At 42.7% G+C, this 24057-nt stretch overlaps 1 protein-coding gene across 4 annotated transcripts in view; it reads left to right on the top strand.

Moving 5' to 3' along the window:
• The first annotated feature begins 266 nt into the window (after positions 1 to 266).
• Positions 267 to 24057, top strand: part of TTF2 (transcription termination factor 2) — a 42141-nt gene continuing 18350 nt past the window's right edge. For 2 of the 4 annotated variants that reach the window (XM_037826272.1, XM_037826271.1), the window contains exons 1-9: positions 278 to 350; positions 434 to 536; positions 2485 to 2571; positions 16631 to 16697; positions 17810 to 18805; positions 19123 to 19237; positions 19589 to 19771; positions 21276 to 21403; positions 22839 to 22920. In XM_037826272.1, the coding sequence (XP_037682200.1) occupies positions 323 to 350; positions 434 to 536; positions 2485 to 2571; positions 16631 to 16697; positions 17810 to 18805; positions 19123 to 19237; positions 19589 to 19771; positions 21276 to 21403; positions 22839 to 22920 (1789 nt within the window). In that variant the 5' untranslated portion in view covers positions 278 to 322. Of the gene's footprint in view, positions 351 to 433; positions 537 to 2484; positions 2572 to 16630; positions 16698 to 17809; positions 18806 to 19122; positions 19238 to 19588; positions 19772 to 21275; positions 21404 to 22838; positions 22921 to 24057 lie in introns of all 4 variants that reach the window. The other 2 variants (XM_037826274.1, XM_037826273.1) reach the window with 2 other exon arrangements.

The raw sequence follows: 24057 nt of genomic DNA, 5'->3' as shown, positions 1-24057 counted from the left end.
CTGGAAGCCGTGCCAACCTCCAAAAAGCAATTCCGCTTCAGCCACGCCCCACCCGGCAAATACCGTCCTCACTCATACTGGCCTCACATTTGGTTTCGACGCGCGCCAAGCCTGAGGGAGGCTTGATTGGTTGTAAACGAACGAACCTTCCTATATGATTGGCTGATAATATAGCCAATATAGTAAGGCCTCCGCAAATGAATTATGGGGGAGGGGCTAAGATTGAGGACGGCGAATGGTGATTGGTTTCTGAATGACAAAGGGCGGAGCAAAAGGCGGAAGCAGGAGCTGAGGACCCCGCTCCGTGAAAGAAGCGAGTGTGATGGAAGTAGTTAGGTGCCCGGAGCACGGTAAGGGTCCGGCGTGTTTGGATTTCCCAGGGTTTGTCGATCTATCGGCGGCGTAATCGTTGTTGACCTCCATCTCTCCTCAGGAACAATCTGCTTTCTGAAGACTGGCGTCCGCGATGGCCCCAATAAAGGAAAGAGTTTTTATGTGTGCCGGACCGACGCGTGCGCCTTCGTGCGGGCTACCGAGTAAGTCGCGAGCTGGGCGTGACTCCCTTCGGCCTCCCGGGAGGCGCTGCCAGCTCCCCGCTGTCCGGCGCTGCAAGGACTAGGGATGGTGGGTCTGCGGAACCAGGGCAAGCCCTTTAAGCACTTGGTAATTCCAGGGCAGTGTGGCGTGGTCGGGAAAGTTCCCACACTGCTGGCAACGTGACCCGAGGCTGGTCATTTTCCCTCTCTGGGCGGCGGATCCCCCGCCTGTAAGATGAAGGATCTGGCTACATGTAGATCCTTCTAGTCCCTTCTAGCTCTGGGTCTCTATTCACTTGTCACGTTTTTGACCACTGCCTTTTTCTGCGGTGCTTGCCCTCCCACTCAAGAAATGAGGACAGCCAGGAAAAGTGGAAGATCATTTGTCGCTGTTTCACCTGGTTTAAATAACTCTGGTGGTCAGAGTGTCAGCCGTTTTTTTGTTTTGTTTTGTTTTGTTTTGTTTTTAATTAATGGGATTCTGTGCCTCTAAGTGGTGAGATTGATAATTCAAAGAATCATGCTGCTTTAGGAATTAGCACTGGAAGAAACATCAGAGATCTGATCCAGCCTTCTGGTTTCACAGGATTGAAAGCTGAGGCCCTGAAATGTTAAGCTTCTTTTCTAAAGGGGTAAAAGTTAATGCTATCATCACTTATTAATGTTTTCACAGTAACAGGTATTGCCCATTTTACAGCACACATCCTGTAAAAAAAAAACCTGCCATATCATTAAGTATTTTTCTTTGCTCTCTGTTCAGCTGAACTTGATAGATAAAAGATTTTCCCTATCATATGTAAGGCACAGGGATATCAATAGTAGAAAATAAAGTTTCCTTTCAACATGCATATTAACTTTTCGTGCTTCCCATAAATGACTTAGATGATTTGTGTCTTAGTTTTGCTTTGAAACTAAGTGAAAAACTTTGTATTTTTTTTCAGATTTAGAAAATAAATTTCTAGAGACATTATTTTCTTAGCCCTCCAACAAGCTGTTTTTCTTATTTGAAAGAAATTATTGAGATTTTGAGTAAAAGTGTCAAATCTTAAGATAGAAGGGACCAACCCAAAATACTCCAATTATCTGGATCAATATGTCATTATATCAGGGTTTACGATTTATTTCTGATTTCTAAGTGTACTGATCTTCTTAGGTTCAATACCTAGCTCAAGTTTCACGAGACTCGAAAGCGTATTCCGATTCTCAGGATTTAAGTATTAATGGTGGCATGAGACTTGGTTTTATATTAAAAGAAACATACCTTCATATACAGGGTGCCATTTAGACAAAAATACTGCTAATACAGTCATTCTTGACCTGAAGACAATTATTTGATAAACTTGACCTATTTGGAATACGTCTGATAACCAGAATGAAAGCAAAAAAAAAGGTGCCACAGCTCATATAAGAGTACTTTAGACCTGTACTCAAACCTATTTCCTCTCAAGTGTTATATATTTTATTTTTTGTAATAAGTTGGGAGGGAGGAGTTTAAAAACTTAGTTATACTAAACATGAAGCAAATTAGTAGACTGTTGTTAAATGTGGACAAGTGAGTTACACTAAGTGACAACTAATAGGTTATTAGAAAACGAGTGACAGAAGGACCTGGGAAAAATTCATCTAGGGCCTCCCAGCCAGCCTGATATACTTCAGTCATTCCTGGGGTATCACAGTATTGAGTTCACCTAGCACAGTGTAGTTTTAAACTTTTGAGTATCATCAGGAGAAAGATATATTTAGTGCCATGCTTTACTTGAGGGAGTGGGAAAAGATGAAAACTATGAACCTTTTCCACAGAGGAATGCACATAGACATAAAAGTGTGTGGGATTTACAAACTCAGTGGAAGTCATATATGGACTCCAGTTAAAAATCCATAGTTTGTATCTGACTTTGACTCTATTCCTTGCCTCCTAAAACAAAAATTTTTCAAATTTCTTCTCTAGCGTCCCTGTTTCTCATTGTTTATTTCATGAAGACTTTATGGTAGAGCTTCAGGGTTTATTTCCACCACAAGGCAAGAAAGAATACAAGTAAGTGTCCGAATGAAACATCTAAATGTATTTGTTTTTTTCCTGAAAGAGTTGCAGCCGGATATGTTTTCCTAGGATTGACTTCTTTAAAAATCATTTCTGAAAAACAAGATTATTTCTGTTTTGATTGAGTATCTCTAGGTATGATGATTCCCTAACTAATTGCCGAGCAACTGTTAATCTTGGAAGCCTGACCTCTGGTTAATTTCATGATAAATTGCTCTACCAGTGTCCCTGTCCAACTCTCACGTAGCCAGTAACATCAATCCACCACTGTCACTAACTTGCCTTCTTGACTTTCTCTTTCCAGTTACAGAGTAAGGTATGTGTAAAAATATTGAACGTATGTTAGATACTCAATAAGTGTTAGTTTTCCTTCCTTTTTATGGGAACTTAGGGATGGGAAAGGAGTAGTAAGAGAGACATCGTGTTTGATGGATTAATCTCCCACATTAGGGTACAGAGGTAGGAAGTTACACAGCGTCTTCAGAGAGTTGCAAGCATTTGGTTTGATAGTTTAGTATATGTTTAAGTACAGACTTCAGGAGATAAGGCTGGCCAGGAACATAACTGGCCAGGATGTGAAGGTTTTCATATGATATTCTATGCAATTTGAAATTTATATATTCTAGATAATTTTTTTTCCAAAGCTACAGGCATCTGGTACCATCTTTGCAATTTTTACATACTTGAGTACTGCCAGTACTACTGTTTTTCTTAATTGAGTTATGCATATGGTAAAATGCACAGATGTATAAAGTGTTCAACTGGTCGAGTTCTGAGAATGTTGCTACGTAAGTGCTATCAGGTCACCTTCCAATCATTTCCACCCTTAGGCCACCACTGTTCTGATTTTTATCACCATACATTTGCTTTGTTTCTGAACTTCATAAAAATGAAATCATACTGTATTTATTCCTTTGTGTCTGACTTCTTCTACTTAACAGTGTGAAATCTATCCATATTGTTGTATATATCAGTAGTTCATTCTTTTTTATTGCTGAGTTGATATCCATTTCATGAATGTATCAGTTTGTTTCATGTGCTCACTTGCCATCTGTATTTCTTCTTTCATGAAGTATCTGTTTATATCTTTTGCCTATTTTTTTAATTGAAATTTTTATCAAGGTAATTGTAGATTTACATGCATTAATAGGAAATAATAGAGAGATCCCCTGAAAGCTTTACCCAGTTTCCCCCAGTGGTAACATTTTGCAAAAGTTTTGTATAATATTGCAACCAAGATATTGACATTGATACAATCCACTGATCTTATTTATAAAGACAGTTTTGCTTGTACTAATGTGCATGTGTGTGTTTAGCGCTATACAGTTTTATCCTACTTTACTTTTGTGTATCCACTACCACAGTCAAGGTACTGAAACAGTTCCCATCACTACAGGATCCCTGGAGTTGTCCTTTTATAACCACATCCACCTTCTTCCTTCATTCCCCCCTTCCCCGCAATCCCTTTCATCCCACCCCCCACCCACAACCAAGCATCTGCCCTCCATTTCTAAAATTTTGTCATTTCAAAAATGTTACATAAATGGAATCATACCGTGCAACTTTCAGGGATTTTTTTTTTTTTCCTATTTAAAAAATTCTGTTGTTTGTCTTTTTAGTATTGAGTTCTTATGTACTGGCATACCTTGCAGATATTGCAGTTTTTGGGTTCCAGACCACCGCAAGAAAGTGCATTACACTATACTGTAGTCTATGAAGTATGCAATAGCATTATGTTTAAAAAACAATGTATATACCTTAATTAAAATGTAACACAGACATGTGAAATGAACATATGTTGGAAAAATGACGCTGATCGACTCACTTGATGCAGGGTTGCCACAAACCTTCAGTTTGTAAAAAGCCCAATATCTGCAAAGCACCATAAAGTGAAGTGCAATAAAACGAGGTATGCCTGTATTCTCTACACAGGTCCTTTGGCAAATATATGTATTGTGAATATTTTCTCTCAGTCTGTGTTTTTCATTTTATTAAATATATATCATGGTAATATATATACAACATAAAAATTCCCCATTTTAACCACTTTCAAGTATACAATTCACTGGTATTAAATTACATTCACAATGTTGTGCTACCATAATCACCGTCCATTAGTAAAACTTTTCTGTCATTCCAAACAGAAATGCTGTAACCACTTAGCATTTTAACTGTTTTTTAAAGATAAGTTTTTAATTTTTATGCAGTTCAGTTTATGGTTGTGCTTTTTGTTTTCTCTCTAAGAAATCTTTACCTACCCCAAGTTCACAAATATATTCTCCAATAGTTTCTTCTAGAAGCTTTATGTTTTTTCTGTACCTTTTCATTTAGGTCTATGATCTAGCTTGAACTAATTTCATGTATCTTATGAGGTAGGAGTACAAGTTCATTTATTTTTCCCTATTTTATCCAATTGTTTCAGTACTATTTTTTGAAGACTTTACTTTCCCCATTGAGATACCTAGGTGCAGTTGTGAAAAATCAATTAGCCCTATATGTGAGGGTCTATTTCTGGACTTGCTAATCTGTTCCAGTGATCCATTTGCCTGTGTAATTAGTTAGATAAAATAGTGTGAATCTTCCAACTTTTTTTTTTCAAGACTTAGTTGGCTATTCTAGGTCCTTTGCTTTTCTGTATAAAATGTAGAATCAACTTGTTAATTTCCACAGAAAACTCTATTGGGATTGCATTGAATCCATATAAGTCAATTTGGGGAGAACTGACATCTAATCAATATTGAATCTTCCAACCCATAAGCATGGTGTATTTATTTATGACTTAAAATTCTCTCAGCATTATATAGTAGTTTTCATTATAGAGGTCTTATTTCCCTTTTGTTAAATTTATTCCTCAATTCTTATGTTTTTTAATGCTGTTATAAATGGAATGAAAGAAATTCATTTTCCAGTTATTTCCTCTGGTACAGTGGAGTTGGTAACTCTAGTGCTTGAGGTCAGGATGTCCTCCTGACACCGAAAATCATATATACTATGGGACCCTCTACCATACAAAAACCCTGCTCTAGGTGGTAGGAATCCACTAAAGGTTTTTGTTTTTTTTTTTAATTCCATTTGCATTAAAAGGAGAACTGTAGAGAATAGATTAGAAAGTGAAGAGAGTGGAGGCAAGGAAACCAATGAAATAATAGCTTCCATTAAATGCCTACTGCATGGCATGCTCATTAGCTCCTATCTTCATATAATCTTTTGTGACAGGTTTCAACATCTCTGTTTTAGAGATAAAGAAACTAAGATTTAAAGAGGTTAGAAAAAGAATCTGAGGTCTCATGGTTATTATGTGGCATTGCTGGAATTCCAACCCAGGTCTGACCGATTCCAGACACATCAGCTTTCTCTAAGTGAAAGATGATGGGCTTGAATTGAGGAGGCAGTGGCAGTGGAGTTGGGTGCGGTTAGACTGGAGGAAACGTGCTGAAACAGAATGTTCCTTTCTCCATTTTCTCCAGGAATGGTGATCCTGGTAGCCCCAGCTGCCCTGGGATGTGAGGATTCCATGAAATGCCACTTGTAGTGCACTTTGTCTGATGTTGGGCATATTGTCAGTGACCAGTAAATGGTTGTTAATTTGGGGCTTATGGGTGATGAGTTTACCATTAAGCAAGACTAGGAAAGAAAAGTAACATCAGTGGAGCTTGGGATGCGTGGCTAATACATACAGCTTTAGGCTAGTCATGTCGTATGTATGTGTAAAATGAGCCAGAAAAGTGAGTGTGTGGCTCCCGAAAAAGGTCGGGGCTGAAGACAGAATTTTGAAACCGTGTTGTTAACATTCTTCAAACTAGATAGAAGAGGCTGAGAGGTTGTCATTATTTTAAAATAGTAATCAATCAAATTATGCTAAATGTATTCTAGCCCAAATCTAGAACACTATTGTTAGTAATGGAATTTAAAAAGGTTGTTTTAGAACCAATAAAATACAGTTTATAGCACACAGTAAATTAAAAAACCAGTTACCCTGATAAGTGGTAAGGCTGGAGTTTTAAACAGAAATAGATAAACTCATGATAATTGCTTCCTTAGCAGACAGTAATGGCATTCAGCTGAGCCTGGTGCTCTGGAGTACAGCTTCTCCTTCCCACAGTTTTCTTTTCAAGAACTTAAAATACTTTACATTCTCTAACTAATTCTATTATTTTTAAAGCTTAACATAGCTGGGAGACAGGTGCAGCAGAGTATTGGAGAGGTGGCATAAATGGAGGCTAAGATTTCCATTTTTCATTACCTTGGAGTGTAACTACATTTGTGTGCAGTTCTCTAATGTAAACACCAGATGGTATCACTCACCAGCATTGGACTGGCCCTTCAGCCATGGCCCTCAGTTTTCAGGCAATACAACACCTTGACAGTATCTCAGTAGAGTCCAAGGGAAGAAGTCTTGCCTTGACATAAATGAACATTGTCATCTAGTTCCTGAGTTCGTGTTCATTCCTTCTCTCTCACAGAGCTTTTATTCTCAAAGATACAGGGTCAAAATAGATGGAAATACTCCTTTGCCTATAAATGGGTAAAACATTACTTCTAGTTTTTTAAATAAGTAGTTGTAGTGGAGTGTTCAAAATATTTTAACAAGACTTGAGTCTTTGCCAATTTAGAAAACTCCTTGTGTAGGTAGTGGTCATTGGGTAAAATTTGCATGCCGATTATCTAGTTACAGTATAATTGGCAGGCTGATGATAGGCATTTGGGGGTGAGCCAGATCTGTGCAGAAGGCCTCAGGCCCCACCCACCTGTAGAGTATGCTGCAGTGCTGGAGAATATAAAGAAGTGAAGTTGTTCTTGAAGTTGTTCTGCTAAGGGCCCTAGGATACTGCGGTCGCAGTTGACTCGTCTGGGGGGGGGGAGGTGGCGGCCGGTTGCCAAATCCTAGGCTCTCAGGATTGCTTGGAGGGTACCGGCGGCGGGGGCTCTTTCCCGGAGGCGAGGGCGAGGCGGGGGACTGGGCCCGGTCCCCGGCGTAGGCGTGCAAAGTATGGAGGGCGGCGAGAAAGGAACAGGCGGGACACGGTTCTTTTAGGGTGAAGAAGCCAAGAGAGTTTATTAGGGGAGAGTACAAGCTTATATCGGGCGTTTAGAGGGCGGGGTAGCTGTAGAGGTTAAAGGCTTGGATTGGTTCTGAGAGGGCGCGGAGGTTGATTGAAAAGGGGCGAGAGTTGCTCCGGTAACGGTGTCTGGCAACAATGTATGCGCACTGGTGGTGATGGGAGTTGCACTGGCAACGGGGAGTGTCCGGGCAAGATAAGGGGGTGGGGAAAAGGCGGTTCCCTCCGGCAAGCCTCCCCTAACAGTGGTATTTTGGGTGAGGAAAAGGGGCCTGCCTCCGGCCTCACTTTCCCAGGCCCGGGGGGCTGTGGAGGGCGCTGTCGCCCGTGCCCACCACCCTCCCCAGGGGCTGATCAGGTCCCCCAGCCCAGGCCCGCCAAGTTGAAGCACGTAATCAGTGTCCCGCATTTCCCCCTTCTTTTCTAATTAAAGGAGGAAGCTTACCGGAGAGGCTCGCTAAGGGATGAGGGAAGGGGGAGGCTGGGGAGGGGAAAAAGGGTTTGACGGTGGCTCAGCGAGGCTGGAGCTCGGCGTTGGTGTGGCGCCTGGGCGCTCGACAGGGGCCTTGCTGCTTGCGGGATGGACGAGGGTGGGGGGTTTAAAGTTGGAGGTTCAGAGAAGCTGGAGCTCGAGGTTGGTGCGATGTTCAGGTGATCGAGAAGGGCCTCGCGGTCGGCGGGTTGACCGGTGGCGGTGAGGTCGCGGAGGGTTGGTTGTCATCTCGGAGTAGGGAGCGTCAGAGGTGGCGAGTCGCTGGTACTGGACTTGCACGAACGAGGAGAAAATAGCATCCGTTTGTTTCCTTACAAGCTGGACAATTCTGCGGATAATGCAGGGTCTTAAGGTGAGAGCTAGAATAATCATTAGTAGGGGGCCGAGGAGAGGGAGGAGGTAAGGGAGGAGGGGGGTAAAGATGTGGGACCAATAGCTGGTGGCTTCACGGTTTCTTTTGCGTTGTTCCAGTCCCTCTCGGACCTTCTTTAGGCTGTCCTCGGCGAGACCTGTGGAATTGGCATATACACAGCACTCTTCTCCTAGGGCGGCGCAAAGGCCTCCTTCTTTGAGGAGGAGAAGGTCGAGACCTCGGCGGTTTTGGAGCACTACCTCAGAGAGGGAATTGACAGAATTTTTAAGATGGGAAATAGCGTCTTGTAGGTGACGAATGTCCTCGTCAACAGCCGCCCGGAGGTGAGTTAGGGCGGAGCCTTGACTGGCTAATGCAGCGATTCCGGTGCCAGCGCCTGCAAGACCTAGGAGGGAGGCAATCGTGAGGACGGTGATGGGTTCTCGCTTTTGCAGAGTGGCAGGAACTGCAGTTCTTTCCAGGCGGAGGAAGAAGTCTTCCTCGCTGTGGTATAGGACCCTAGGGATGAGGACAATTAGGAGGCAAGTTTCATTAGTTGTATTGAGGGTTTGCACGTTAAGGCAGGGGGTAAGCCCTGTAGAGGAGCAGAGCCATTGGGAGGAGTTATGAGGGATGAGAAATTTTGCAGAGCTGCTGGGAGATGAGTAGTCGGCGCAAGCTGTGAGGTTGGGAGAGTTACTTGAGCGAGGGCGGATGCACTTTCCTGTAAAGGAGACTGAATGAAAGGTTAGGGGGACGGCAGAGGTATTCCAATTGCATTCCGAGGGGCTGTCCTCTGTGTTTTCTGAAAAGGAGAGGTTGGAGGCGACGGGCTCATACAGGGAGGAGGAGGTGGAGAGGCAAAGCCAGCAGAAGGAGGTAAGATTGGGGTTGGAGAAATTCACCGAGGTGAAGGCTGCTTGGATAAGGCCGAGGAGGGGAGAGGAGTAATGAGAGGGGGGCAGAAAAGGTTGGGGTGGTGGGGTTGGCGATGCGCTGTTTGTAGCTGAGGTGCGGTTTCCAGATGCGCTGCTTGTAGTTGAGGTGCGGCTGGAGGGCTGTGGATAAAGGGGGTTAAGGACTTGGTTGGGACCTATGCCAGAGGGTGTTTTTAATGCAGTATTTTGGCATGGTTGGCTTACAGCCTACTTTTTTAAGAGAATAAGTGATCCTTGGTCGGCTTCTTTTTCATAGATTCTGAAGCTCCAAGTTTGACCGAGTAACCAGGAGGGATTAGTGGGGAGCTGCACTGTAAGATTAAGATGTGTGCAGGATCCCTCGCTTTCTTGGCCGAGCCAGTTAACTGTAGGGAGTTTGCACCCTGTAGGGGTCCATTTTAAGGTAAGGTAATGATTAGGAACAGGAGGCTTCCAATTAGTGGCTAATGTTTCACACCCCCAGTATGCACAGTAGTACTCGTTGGGGGAATTACAGTACGATTTTCCAGGATTTGAGGATGGGCACATGTAATATTGGGCCTGGGGATCACTTACCTTTCGAGCGCAGGTTTCTTCGACTCTGGAGACAAAGGTGGCGAAAGGCTCGCTCGGCTCCTGGAAGAGCTTGGTGAATTTATTAGGCCGACAGGCGGAGCAGTTGGCAAAAGCTCGCAAGGCGATTACCCGAAGGATAGGCCAAAAGGTGGCAGGTACATTAATATAAGCAGATGCATTTATAAACGCTCCCGTGCCTAAGTAGGCTTCGGGGTGATGATAGACTCCAGTGGCTGCGTCTTGCTCGCTTTGCTTAGCTGCTTCCGCCTGGAAGTGAGCACGCCAATCAACAAACTGGCCGGGGTTAAGAATGGAACGGGCAAGCGAGGCCCAGTCTTGGGGGAGGCAAAAGTCCATGCCGAGATCCTGCAGTATTTGGGAAGCGTATGGGCTACCTAACCCATCCTCCTTGACGGCCCTGCGAAGCTGCTTGATAGTATCAAAGTCAATGGGATACCAGTCATACGGTTTCTGTGGTGTGGGGGTAAGGTTAAGAGGAAAGCAGCGAAAAGCACGAGAGAAAGGAGGACGCGCTTGCAGAGGGCTTGGCGCGGGAGTGGGGGTAGGGGGAGCGTTGCCCCAAGGGTTGCCTTGAGGTGTAGAAGGCAGCCAGGGGTTGTTAGTCGGCAGGGTGGGAGGAGCGGCAGCAGCTGCCGGTAGCGGCTCTGAGGGGGAGCTCGCCGAAGGGGGAGGCGGAAGTGGGAGGCCCCAAGCGTCGCAAGACGGCGGCGCGGTGGGAGTGGCTAAGGCATAAGATGGTGGACTAGCTCCGCCCTGTGAAAGGGCGGGGTAAAGCGCTTGCGGTTTCCGGCCCAGCTTAGGGCTGACGTCATCGCCGGAGCACTTCCTCCCCTCGATGGAAGAAGAAGGAGGAGGAGGAAGTTCGCCATCTTGGCGAGGCTCAGTGTTATTTTGTTTTTTGGGAGTCACTTCGAGCGCGTTGTTAATCTGCTCGACTAAGGACTCTGTGTCCGAATCGTGGTTTACATTAGTATCGCTGTCTGAATCTGTTGACTGGGTTGATAGGGCCTCCTTGGATTTAATGGGGCCTTGATCAGGGGGGAGGGAGCCTTGAAGGCAGGAGCGGACGGTTATTAAGGTGGGGAGCAAGCCGGGAGGGAAGCGCTTGCTCTCATGTTCCATGGCGTTGGTGACCCGATCAATAAGGCGATCATAAGTAACAGGGTCCCAAAGATGGCAAGTGGTGAGCCATGGGTTAAAGGGCAGCAGGAGGTCCCAGTATACTTGCAGCTGCCGGACAGACACCTTACAGCGATGTGTGTCTAGGAGACCAGCCAGAGCACGAACTTGGGGTGCTTGGCGTGCAGATAGACGATTACCCATAGCGGAGTGAGAAAAGAAAAAGGGGGGTTGATTATTGAGTAAAGAAAATGAGGTAAACCGTGGTCGCGAGGCCGAAGGAGACGGCGAGAATAGAAGGCAGGAGCCTCTAGTAGCGAGAGCAGTTGGGGGGGGGCGGTCGCAAAGAGGCACACCGCGCGAAACAAAGAAACAAAGACACAAAGGACCACAGCAAAGTAATGGAGGGGAAGAGGGAAAGCTACTGGAGGAAGAGTGTTAGGAGGAATGGGGGGACATAGGAAGAGAAGACGAAAGGTAGTCGGGGGTAAGAGTTAGGTTAACGCGGGAAAGGAAGAGCGGCCCGGGCGCGGAGCGGCGTGGGAGAGGCGGCTCCGGACGTGGAGCGGCGAGGGAGAGGCGGCTCCGCGGGGCGGCGAGGGAGAGGCGGCCCTTACTTTGCAGGCGAGGAGAAGGGGAGCTGGAGAGGCGTCCGGGCGAGCGGGTGGTTTTACTGGACCGCTGCGTGGAGAGGACTTTTAATTCCAGGGGCCCCACGTTGGGCGCCAGTTGCGGTCGCAGTTGACTCGTCTGGGGGGGGGAGGTGGCGGCCGGTTGCCAAATCCTAGACTCTCAGGATTGCTTGGAGGGTACCGGCGGCGGGGGCTCTTTCCCGGAGGCGAGGGCGAGGCGGGGGACTGGGCCCGGTCCCCGGCGTAGGCGTGCAAAGTATGGAGGGCGGCGAGAAAGGAACAGGCGGGACACGGTTCTTTTAGGGTGAAGAAGCCAAGAGAGTTTATTAGGGGAGAGTACAAGCTTATATCGGGCGTTTAGAGGGTGGGGTAGCTGTAGAGGTTAAAGGCTTGGATTGGTTCTGAGAGGGCGCGGAGGTTGATTGAAAAGGGGCGAGAGTTGCTCCGGTAACGGTGTCTGGCAACAATGTATGCGCACTGGTGGTGATGGGAGTTGCACTGGCAACGGGGAGTGTCCGGGCAAGATAAGGGGGTGGGGAAAAGGCGGTTCCCTCCGGCAAGCCTCCCCTAACAGTGGTATTTTGGGTGAGGAAAAGGGGCCTGCCTCCGGCCTCACTTTCCCAGGCCCGGGGGGCTGTGGAGGGCGCTGTCGCCCGTGCCCACCACCCTCCCCAGGGGCTGATCAGGTCCCCCAGCCCAGGCCCGCCAAGTTGAAGCACGTAATCAGTGTCCCGCAGGATACAGTTGGGATAAGAGTTAAGCAAGCATATATTAGGGTGCTGCATTGAATATGTTCAATGCCATGCAGTTCTGTGACTGTAAAACCTACAGTAAGGGATTAAGGCTGATGAGGGTTACTAAGAAAGTAGAGGAGTTGAGACTTGAACTTGGCCTTGAATGACCTTTAAATTTTAGATAGAGGAAAGGACAAGGAAGTGCTTCTGGCAGAGCAGTGTATGCACAAGTATAGACACAGGAATAAGTGAGGTGGTTGGCAAGAGAGAACTAATGATTGCTGATATATTTTTAAGTCCTTAATATGGGTCTGGTTTTGTTCTGATTGTTTTATGTTTTCATGGATGAATGCATTTAATCTACACAATGACCATATGAAGTAGATACTATTGTTATTGTTAACCATTTTACAGAAGAGGACACTCTCACAGGGGCAATCAAGTGAGATGCCTGATATTTCAGAGCTAACTAAGGGCTGGGATTCAAAGCAGGGGGAGCTGATGCTGGGGCCGGAGAGAATCCCAGCCTGGCTGAAGTGAACGTGCTTGACAATGTGATCCTAGTTTGGATGGTTACATTTAGTAAGAAGGGAGGATTTGTCTTCCAGTGAAGAAGACAGGACTGGAGAGGTCTGATTCCCTCTAGCTGGTTTCTTGATCATTGTTGTTTGTAACCTATGTTCCTGGAAAATAATTACTTGATACACTGCAAAACTTATATTCTGCTTCATCATAGTGGAATCAGTTTTGCTTTCTCTGTGGGAATATATTTTCACCACCTTTTTTGTTACTTAACATAACAAAACAGAAACTTATTATCCTAAGAACAAAGAAGTCCATCCAGGTTGATTCTAATTAATGGTGTAAGTAGAGGCAGTTAGCACTGGTGCCTTCTCCTAAGATCTTGTCTACATGGTGTGGGCTTTAAAACAGATACTGTTTATGAAAAGTTTTTTCAGTAAAGACTTATATACTTTAAACAACAGCATCAATTTGCTCTAGATTCATTTTGATAAGTAGCAGTACTCACTAATAATAACTAGTACTTTGAATTTATATACACGTCAAAGCATTTCAGAAATTTTATTGCACATGTTTAATTAATAACTTTTTGGAAAAATTAGGGGACCACAAAATTTTTTAGAAGTGTGAGCTTGGGTGGGAAAATTGAAAACTTATTTACCAGAGGGGCTGGACCCATTTGTGTAGAAAAAGAAGACATCAATAATATATATTTGTATTATATAAACTTGAATATGTGTTAAATAATGTCTGGAAAGATAAACAAAAAGCTAATGAGAGTGATGACTAGTTGGGAGGGATGGGAGCTGGGAAGATAAGGTATGGTGGGGGGACACTTTTCCCTTACTTTTTATGTTTTGATTGAGTACATTACTGTCTTAGTTTGCCACAAAGTACAGACTAACTGGCATAAATAACAGAAGTTTATTGTCTCAATCTTCTGGAGGCTGGAAGTCTGAAATTCAGGTGTCAGCAAGACCGTGGTTCCTCAGGAAGGGGAAATTCTGTTCCCTGCCTCTCTCCTGGCTTCTGGTGGGTAGCCGGCAAACCATGGTGCTCCTTGGCTTGTGGCCACATAACTCAATCTCTGCCTCTATCACATGGCAGTCTCTTGATCTCTGTCTCTGTCTGTGTCTAAATTTCCTCTCCTTATAAGGATACCAGTCTTACTGGATTACAGCCCAACCTTAACCAGTTTGGGATCATTTTAACTCATAACATCTGCAAAGATCTTATTTACAAGATCTATGAACATATCCTATGTATTTCCTGTATACCTATTAAAACAAATACAATAGATAGTTTTAAAAGCTCTTACTTAACTGATTAAATCAGGTGCAAAAGGCGAGGCATAGTTGGAAATAAGAAGCTTGTGTATAGTTACCGCGCTCTTGCTGACAATACAGTTGGACTGACAGATATCTACAAGTATACAACTGAAAATATATAGCATATATACAGAGGTAGTACAATGGATGAACAGGGTAGGGAATGTGGGAAAATCTTGCAAAGGAGGTATGACTTGAGCTGGGCCTTTTAGGACAGGTTGTACTTTGATGAGTAGAGGTGGAGGAGATGGTGGGCAAATAGGGATAAGGAGGACATTCTTGTGTCGAAGGGAAGTGCCTATGCAAAGGCTGATAGGATGGAGAGTGTGTGGCTTAGTTAGAGAAGGGAACAATGACACCATCTCTAGTGTAGCTGGAGTGTAGGCTGTTTGGGTATGCAAGACTGTCTCCCAGTGGCATGGAAGTCTGTATTGTTTTGTCTTTTTAAAGTAGGCAGGATATAATAATGTACACATCAACAATTACCAACTCATGGCTAATGAGAATTAACTCATGGCTAATCTTGTTTCCACTCTAACCCCCCAACTCCTGCCATATTATTTTTGAAGCAAAACCCAGATAACATATTTTGTCTGAAAATATTTTGGTGTATAACTCCAAAAGATAAGAAGTCTTTTTTTTTTTTTTTTAGCATAATCACAATCTCAATACCACACCTAAAAAATTAATGTTCCTTATCATCATCAAAAATCCAGTTGGTTTACTAATTTCCAATGGATTCATAAATATCAAATAGTTACTTCTTGTTTAGAAGTTTTTATTTGTTTAAATCCTGATCCAAATAATAAGATCCATAAATTACAATTGACTATGTCATTTGTCTAAGTTTCCCCTCCATCTCCCCCCCACCCCTGTCATTAATTTGTTGAAGAAACCAGATTGTTTGTCCTATAACTTTTCTTGCTATTGAGGTTTTGCTGGTCCCACCCCTGTGGTCTACTTTTACATGTTCCTCTGTTATTTGTATTTCCTGTAAATTGGTAACTGGATCTGGAGTTTTTACCAGATTCAGAGTAGTTTTTTGGTTTTGGGTTTTTTGTTTTGTTTTTTGTTTTTTTGTCTTGTGTGGGTTTTTGTTTGTTTGTTTGTTTCATTGTGTTTTGGTTTAATGATTTTGCAATATCACTATAGGGCAGTATGTGGTCTCCCATCAGGGACACACTTTGTCTTGTTCTCTTTTTCTGGTTTTTGTAGCCATTGAAGAACAATGCTTCCATTTTAGTCATGCTTTGCAGTGTAAGAGAATAAACTTGTACATATCCTCTGGTCACCATGCCACCTTTATTCTTTCACTTTTCCCTTCATAGCTCTTATTTATAAATGTCTTATGTAGCAAAGAATTTTTTTTTCAAACAAACCCTCCCCCTTTCCCCCTCCTCCCATCCCCCAGTAACCTAATCTTGGCTTTCTGTCTCATGAATTTGTTATTTCTAGCTACCTCTTTTAGGTGATATACAATATTTGACCTTAAGTGTCTTGCTTATTTCACTGAGCATAATGTTTTCAAGTTTCTTCCATGTTGGAGCATGCCTCATAACTTCATTCTTTCTTATGGTTGAGTAGTATTCTATTGCATGTATGTACCACATTTTCTTTATCCACTTTTTTTTGTTGGACACTTGGGTTGTTTCCTCCTTTTGGCTATTGTGAATAATGCTGCTATAAACATTGTGTACAGGTATCTGAGTCCTTGTCTTCAGTTTCTTTAGGTATATACCTATGAGTGAAATTTCCTGGGTCATATAGTAATTCTACATTTAACTTTTTGAGGAACTGCCATACTGCTTTCCATTGTGGCTGCACCATTTATAGTCCCACCAACAATGCACTAGAATACCAATTTCTCTGCATCCTCTCCTATACTTGTTATATTGTGTGTGTGTGTGTGTGTGTGTGTGTGTGTTTAAGAATAGCCATCCTTGAGGGTATGAAATGGTATCATTGTGGTTTTGATTTGTGTTTCCCTAATGGCTAATGATATTGAGCATGTGTCTTTTGTGTGTCTTCTTTGGAGAAATGTCTGTTTGAGACCATTGCCCATTTTTTTAATTGAGTTTGTCTTTTTGTTGTTGTGTTGTAAACATTCTTTATATATTCTGGGACATTAAGACCATAAGCAAGGAATTTTTTAATGTAGTAATTAGAGTAATTGGTTTCAAATGATCTCCCAAAGCCAGTGTCAAATAGTTGCAAGAGATTTCCTTGGATTAAAAACAAATTTATCTTATTTTTAATGGATTTTCACAACCTTGGTTATTTGTGTTTTATTCTCTGTTAGATTGTTCTTCCGATGCATTAAAAGTAAGGCAGAAGGGAAGCGTTGGTGTGGAAGTGTTCCATGGCAGGTAAGAATTATTCATCTATTTTCAAACCTAATATGTTAAGATTGTTTAATTTGAAGCATAATCTGAAAAAAACCTTGAAGTCCCAGTATAAACTGGTTGGTCTTCATCAAACTGTACCTGAAAGATAATTCTTTTCCTTAAGCAAGGTAAATTCTTTTTGAACTTTTAATTCAAAGGACTGTTCAGTTATGTTCAGGAAGTAATCATTTGCTTCAGGGTCTTGAATGCAGTCACTATTCTCCTATTTAAGAAAAATTTAGATGTACTTGACAAACATCAGCATTTTCTTATAGACTGTTATCTACTTGGTATCAATATAAGGAAATGAAATTAAGCTCCTAGTTAAAACTAGGAGAAATTCTACAGATATATAGCATAAGGCTCTCATCTCAGATGAGGCCATAGACTTTGGGAGGTGACCTCATTTTTTATGGCATAAATATGGCAGAGTAGGACATTGTTGAGATTTGGGGGAAAATTCAATCTAGAGAATAGTATTTCCTGAAAAATACACGTTGTTGTTGTGATCGTAAAAGCAATGCTACCAGGTCTAAATGATTTGGGGCAATTATTTCATATATTTAGAGCAGTGGTTCTCAACTGGTGACAATTCCCCACACCCCAGGAAGTTCAGGAACTTTTGGGAAGTTCTGGAGTTGTTTTTGGTTGTCACAACTTGGGGAGGTGGGAATGTTACTGGTATATAGGGGATAGAGGCCAGGGTGTTCCTAAATATCCTATGATGTACAGGACAGCTCGCCACAGCAAAGAAGCATCTAGCTTAGAATGGGAAAGTATCTCTTACTCAGCATTTTAATGACAACTCTAAAAGCTTTTCATCTTAATGCATCTTTTATCTTTTTTTTTTGGCTTTGGTTTGGTCACTGTTTCCTTGAGGTCTGGAAATCCAGTGATTATTGACACAGAAGGAACCAAGCTTTTAAAGTATCATTAAGAAACTATTACTTTGTGAGTTTGGCACATAGTCTTTTCTAAAGGCAGAAATTATCCCAGAAATGTTTGAAAATATTGGGCTGCTTTCATTCTAGATATGAAGGTTGATTGATATTTTATATTTTATGTTAAAATGAATTATTTTCTTTGTCCTTGAGGAACCCAATTCCCAAGATCATTTTCTAACCAGTAAGTCCCAGGATGCATCTGAGCCATTTCATCATCCTTCCATCCAGCAGAGAAACCCATTCAAAGTACTTGACAAGAATCAAGAACCATCTCTCTGGAAACAGTTCATCAAAGGTGAAGGTGAGGAAAAGACGGCTGAAAAGAAGGAAAGGGAAGATCATATCTTCAAACAAAAGAAGGAACAGAAGCCTGAATCTAAATGCTGGGTAGAGAAAGATCTCCCATCCCACATGTTGATAAAGAAAGAACAATCTGCAGACCAAGAGAGGAAGCAAGGGGAGAGAACAGAAGTTCAGTGTGAAGCAAAGGAGACTGAAGGCACACACGAAAGAAATATTTCTGAAATTAAACCTCAACAGTGCCATGGTAACGAGCTAAGAAAACCATCTGTGTCTCCTAAGGAGAAAGCAAGTGGTGAGAGTCATGATATCCAAAAAGAATCAGAACCTCTGAGAGAAAAGGAAACCAAGTTTCTGTCTCTAAATTTTCACAGTCAGAACCCAACAAGCAAGCCCCAGAAAGAGGGACACCACAGCAAGGAGCATCCCAAGAACTGGGAACCTAGAGAAACCAAGGCAGAGGATGGCCCAGGCATGCAGACCATCCCAAAGAGGCAACCCTCATTGAGTTTCCAGGCGCAGTCAGAGCCTCCTGATGTGCCTGCTCCAAAAGGGCCAGCCACACAGTCTTCACCACCAGCAGCAGGGCCTTTCCTCGGAGAGCAGCGAGACGCTGCCACAAGCAGTGAGGACAGTGAGGATGATGATGTTTTTGTTGCCTCGAAGCCAAAGAACCCCCTTCAGTTTGACCTGACTCTGGAGTCACAGAAGAAGGAGAATCTTAAATTACTCGATCAGGGTGGGCAAAGAGAAATATCTCCTGCTTCAGATGTTTCCAAGAAGGTTGAACCTTCAGACCTGGCAGCCCAATGTGTGTACCTTACAACCCAACTGAAAAAACAAAAGGTAACTGTTGACGTGTGTTTTGTTTTTAAGGTCAGAGCATGACTTGCTTTGGACAGATACGGGAGCCCACAAATGAGTCAAGTATGTTAATGTGAGAAAGGCTTTATAGGTGGATGTTTAGTTTCTGTCTTTTCTTACATTTATATTTTCAGGATTAGGAAATCCAATGGGTTGAAAAGTAAAAAGCCCAAGTTTTCACACACATAGTTAAAAGGCCATAATTTCAGAGTTTTAGCATTTGGGGATATTCTGATATGAAACTATCCTTCTAACAACACGAGAGAAGAGAGATGCATTTTATACGATCTGTTTTTCAGACCACACTGGCTTCGGTGAACATCCAGTCTCTTCCAGATAAGGGTCAGAGGTTGTTTGAGCAAATTCAGATGTTGGAGGATGCACTCAATGCTCTCAGCCTCTGCCCAGACCAAGGTAAAAAAGGTTATGTCCCAGAATGAGGAATTTGCATGAACTTTAAGAGCTATCTGGGAAATCATTTTGATAAAGAATATGTTCGTTCATTCTCATTTCCCTTTTACTATCTTCTTTTGAGTTTTCTTTTAAATTGTACCTTTTTATTTCTAAAAAGCTTTTTCTCCTATTTCATGTGAACCAAACTGTCTTTCCCATTGTTCAAACAACTGCTGCGTTCCCTGGGAAGCCTTCCCCACCTTACCTTATGGGGATGGTCCACTCTCTCTTGACCTCACCTCCACATGTACGTTTCTGTTACTTATTTTTCTGAACTTCAATCTGTTCTTCCCTTATTTTTTTTTTGAGCAGGAACTAATGTGAAGAGTAGCACTCAAGTCCCACAACAGAGTAGCTCCATCAAAACTCCCACGGAGCCTCCTCACTTCGTACTACCCGACCCCCTGCAGGGTCGAGATCCTCAGCCTTCAGGTTCTCTAGGACTGAATGCTGCCTGCCAGGTCCCAGCTGCTTCATCCAGTCAGTGCCACGGAGGTAAGATCTGAGGGGCTGGCCCTGGTTCGCAGAGCCACACTCACAACGTAAATGCTACCTGGTAGGCGGCTCCATGCCCATGTGAAGGGAGAAGTCATTCTTCAGTTGTACGTTACCCATATAATATAGACTGTGATGCCCAGTGGAGCTTGGCACAGTGTTATTTCATTGTCTACCTTGTTCACCCACTGTGTCCCGGTCAGTCAGACACATAGTAGTCATCCAGTAAATGCTGTGGATGAAAGCACTAACTCACGTAATTATGAAGTAGGTAGACCAGCAGCTTTATTATTATTTCTTCCTGAGTGTGTGTGTGTTAAGGCGGAGCAGAGGAGTGACGTGTGAAGACCCACTAATAGGCCCACCGAGAGCAATAACACCCTATTTAGCTACGTGTTTCTGTCATGAACTTTCCAGAATAGCTTTGAATTTAGAAGTAACTGCAGAATGAAGATCCCAAGTGGAGCATTAAATATGTTACATGATCAGTCAGTTTGATGATCAGGAGATGAGCTCAGGTTGACTGGCAGCAACTGTAAAAGCTGAAGCCAATTTTCTCCCAGTAGAGAGCTGCCAGAGATATAGAAAGGAAAAAGGAGAGAAGAAAGAAAACAGCAAGAAAAGGAAGATAGGAAAGAAAGTAGAACAGTTGTTAACAAGAGTTATAAGAACTAGCCACAATGGCAGTTGAAACTAAGATCACTCTGAAAGGGAAAAGTGGCCTAACAGTCTTGGCTGCTCAGGAGGCCTTTTGAGAATATTGATATAATACATCATCATTCAGTAATCACGGTGAAGACTGAGTCACCTAGGAAAAATTAAATTGTGTTGGTTCGATTATTAAGGTAAGAAAGTAATTAAGTAATTCAGGAAGAATTCCATCAAAGTGATTTTTCATTTAAAAACATGTTGACATTTAGATGGCTAATTTTTACTTGTCTGGAAACTTCTTATTTGGGACACTTCCTCGCTAGCACTTCAAACAGCTGAGGTACCTCTATTTATTAACTAACTACTGTAGAACTTATCTATGTCAAACAAGTGGGAGCACAGTAGCGCAGTATTTCCCAGTAGATAGTACTTTGGTGGCTGTCTGTCCCTGTCTACCTAAACTTCAACAGACTTCCTCTAGCCTGGCCTTTTCTGTTGCTGACTTTTCTTTTTTGTAGCCAACCCCAGAGATCTTTTTTTCCTAAAGTACGTATAGAGTTACCTTTTTTCTCTGCCCCCTCTTCAGAGCTGAAGAAAAGGCTGTTAAAAAATATTTTGGATTTTCTTAATTTTTATTATGCATTCTTTTCTTTTGTTCTTTACTATAATAATTGTCTGTGTTATAAAAGAAAAATCAGAGAATGGGGTGAAGGACAGTGAGACTAGGTGAATCTGGAGGCAAGAATTTTTAGTCAATACATAGTTCGTTTTCTGGAAAACAATTAATTGCCTTTTCTTAGCTTTAGCCAGAACATAAAACTCGTACACTTAGGTAACACCTATTTATGTGCAGGCCGTACAAACCACAGTCACTTGCATGCGGTGTGGAAAGTCACAAGTGAAGCCATTGATGAGCTGCATCGATCACTTGAGTCACGTCCTGGTGAGACAGTGGTGGCAGAAGATCCAGCCGGGTTGAAGGTGAGCCCACGAAGATTCCCGGACAGGGTATGCCAGAACAGCTATTCCAGCACCCACTAGGAAACTGCTCACAAAGTGCCACTCTGAAAAAAAATTTTTTTTTAACTTTTACTTTGAAATAATTTCAAACTTACAGGACAGTTGCAAAAATAATTTAAAAAGCCAATACAGAAAAGTTTAGCATGCCCCCTACCCAGAAACACTCTTTTACCAACTTTTAACATTTTGCCACATTTATTTTAGCATTTTGTCTATCTATTGGTTTATCTTTTCTACAGATAGATGCTTTAGTGGCTTCTCTTGCAGTATTTTCTCCTCTTATGCTTAGCAGGGAAAAAAAAATTTTTTTAAGTTGAAAATTATGTATTTCTATAATAGTAAGTGATGCATTTATTAAGTTTTAGTAGGTGCCACAAGAATGCAAAGGAATTGTTGCACTTAATGAATTACTGGGGGCAAAAGTACATAAAACAATTGGAAAATGACTAAGACAATAAAGGTAAAATGTGCATTGTAATGTCAATTACAGTGTATGCAAGTACCTGTATGTAAGGTACACAGGGTATTCCAAAAAAGGAAAGACCACTCTGGGTCAATAGTTATTTGTTGCCTGTCTACTTTACGCTTAGAAAGAAATTGCAAACCTAAAGATAGCAGAGAAGATAGAAATAAAACACTCCAATTAGAGACAGTGGTGGCGAGAAGGAAGATAAAGAGATTGGTATTAGTAAGTGATGATCAAGTGTCAGCGGTTCCTGAGCTGGGAGTAGCAGAGGATGTAATTGAGTAGGAGGGCTCACCTGCTGTGGAACTTGGCATTGACAGGGGAATTTAGATTGAAATCACTCAAGATGTATTATGGAATCACTGGAATTTTGAGCAGAGATGTTTTATGAAGACTATTTTTGTCACAGAGTACAAGATGAACTGAAGTAAGGAAGGAATAGAAAGGGGGACACTAACTCAAAGTCTGTTAAAATGTATGACTCACAATGTGGTCTGGGACACTGGCTACAGACAGTAGGGTCTGATTTAAGAGAGAATGAGAAAAATCCAATGGAATGGCTAGTGAAAGTAGGAGGACTAGTCCAAGGGCTTGGTTGCAAACAGTAGAAACTGACTTTGGCCTGGTAAGCAGGGAAACCAGCATGTGAGAGTAAAGGAGGGCACTCTTCATGGTAATGTTGGGCAATTAGCATAAACCAGAGCCATCCTGGGCAGACCAGGATTCGTGATCACCCTAGGTAAAAGAACAGCCAAGGACTTCAAGGTGAAATGAGCAGCTTGTATAATGACAACTAGAATATTGGGGGGGAATCATGTATGAAGGAAGATTAGAAAATAAAAGCATAGGTAGGGTTTAGAGTCCATGTAGCAAGGATCCAACATAGTCTCTCATTAGGCAATTTATATAACCTTTTATTATTTTTATTAGGTTCCTTTGCTTCTGCACCAAAAGCAGGCATTAGCCTGGCTACTGTGGCGGGAAAGTCAGAAGCCACAAGGAGGAATTTTGGGTAAGTTTGGTATTCTAATGAGGGTCAACATTTATCGAATGCTGAGGCATGCTAAATGTTTTACTTGTATTACCTCATTTTATCCTCACAACAATCCTATAGGGTAGGTACTATAATCCCCACTTTATAGATGGGGAAACGGCTGTAGAAAGGTTAAGCAATTTCTCAAGAGCACACCGTAGAGGAACAGCCAGAGGTCTTATTTGTGAGCAGTGGAAGCTGACTCTGCCTGATTAAACAGGCAAGGAGTTTGTTCTGTGGTGGCCCACAGAATCTTTGGGAGATGTAGAGACCCACACAGGAAGCCAGACTTGCATGAGCAGGGGCCAGAGCCAAGTCTCAAACTGAGAGTATTGTGAAAACTGTCACTGCTACTTTGTTCCACCAAGCACAAGGGGAAACCACTGCCACCTGAAAGCAAGACCCCTTAGGGAGCCTCTCTTCTAAAGTTGATTACATCTGGAGTGAAGTCCTGTGTGGTTGCATGTGGTATGTTACTGGGGCCTTAGATATAAAGGAGGGTAGAAGGCAAGTTTTCCCGCATTGCCTTGGGGACTCATCAAGGTGCTCAACTTCTAGGAAACATAGCAGATGTCCACTCTGGCTAGTAAACGGCTATGTCGGGGGTCCCCGGGACCACTCCCAGTTTTGATGATTAACTAGGAGGACTCACAGCATATAGGAAACTTGTGGCTGTGATTTGTTATGACTAAAGGATACAAAGCAAAATCAGCAAAGGGTAAAGGTATGTGGGGTGAAGTTTGGAGAAAACCAGGCACAAGCTTCCAGAGTCCTCTCCCAGTGGAGTTGTGAATAATTCTCCCAACAGAGAGTTGCGGCCACACGTGTGAAATGTTGCTAATCAGGGACACTTGTTAGAGACCCAGTGCCCAGAGTGTTTATTGGGGGCTGGTCACGCGAGCACCAAAATTCCAGACTCCCAGGAGTAAAGCAGATGTTCAGCATAAACCACCTTGGTTGTAAAAACAGTGAAGGTACAGTGGGCAGTGTACTTATTTTAGGTTGTTTTTCTTATTCCTTTGTTTTGTTGTATTTGAAATGTTTTTTTTGAATTCTTTGATAGATAAAGTAAAAAAAAAAAAAAAAAAGGTACAGTGGGTCACTTTTATCAGTTCT

The sequence above is a fragment of the Choloepus didactylus genome, chromosome 2 (genome assembly GCF_015220235.1).
Source record: "Choloepus didactylus isolate mChoDid1 chromosome 2, mChoDid1.pri, whole genome shotgun sequence".
Classification (NCBI taxonomy): domain Eukaryota; kingdom Metazoa; phylum Chordata; class Mammalia; order Pilosa; family Megalonychidae; genus Choloepus; species Choloepus didactylus.
The sequence above is the reverse complement of the archived record's forward strand: the minus strand, read 5'-3'. Positions and strand labels throughout refer to the sequence as shown.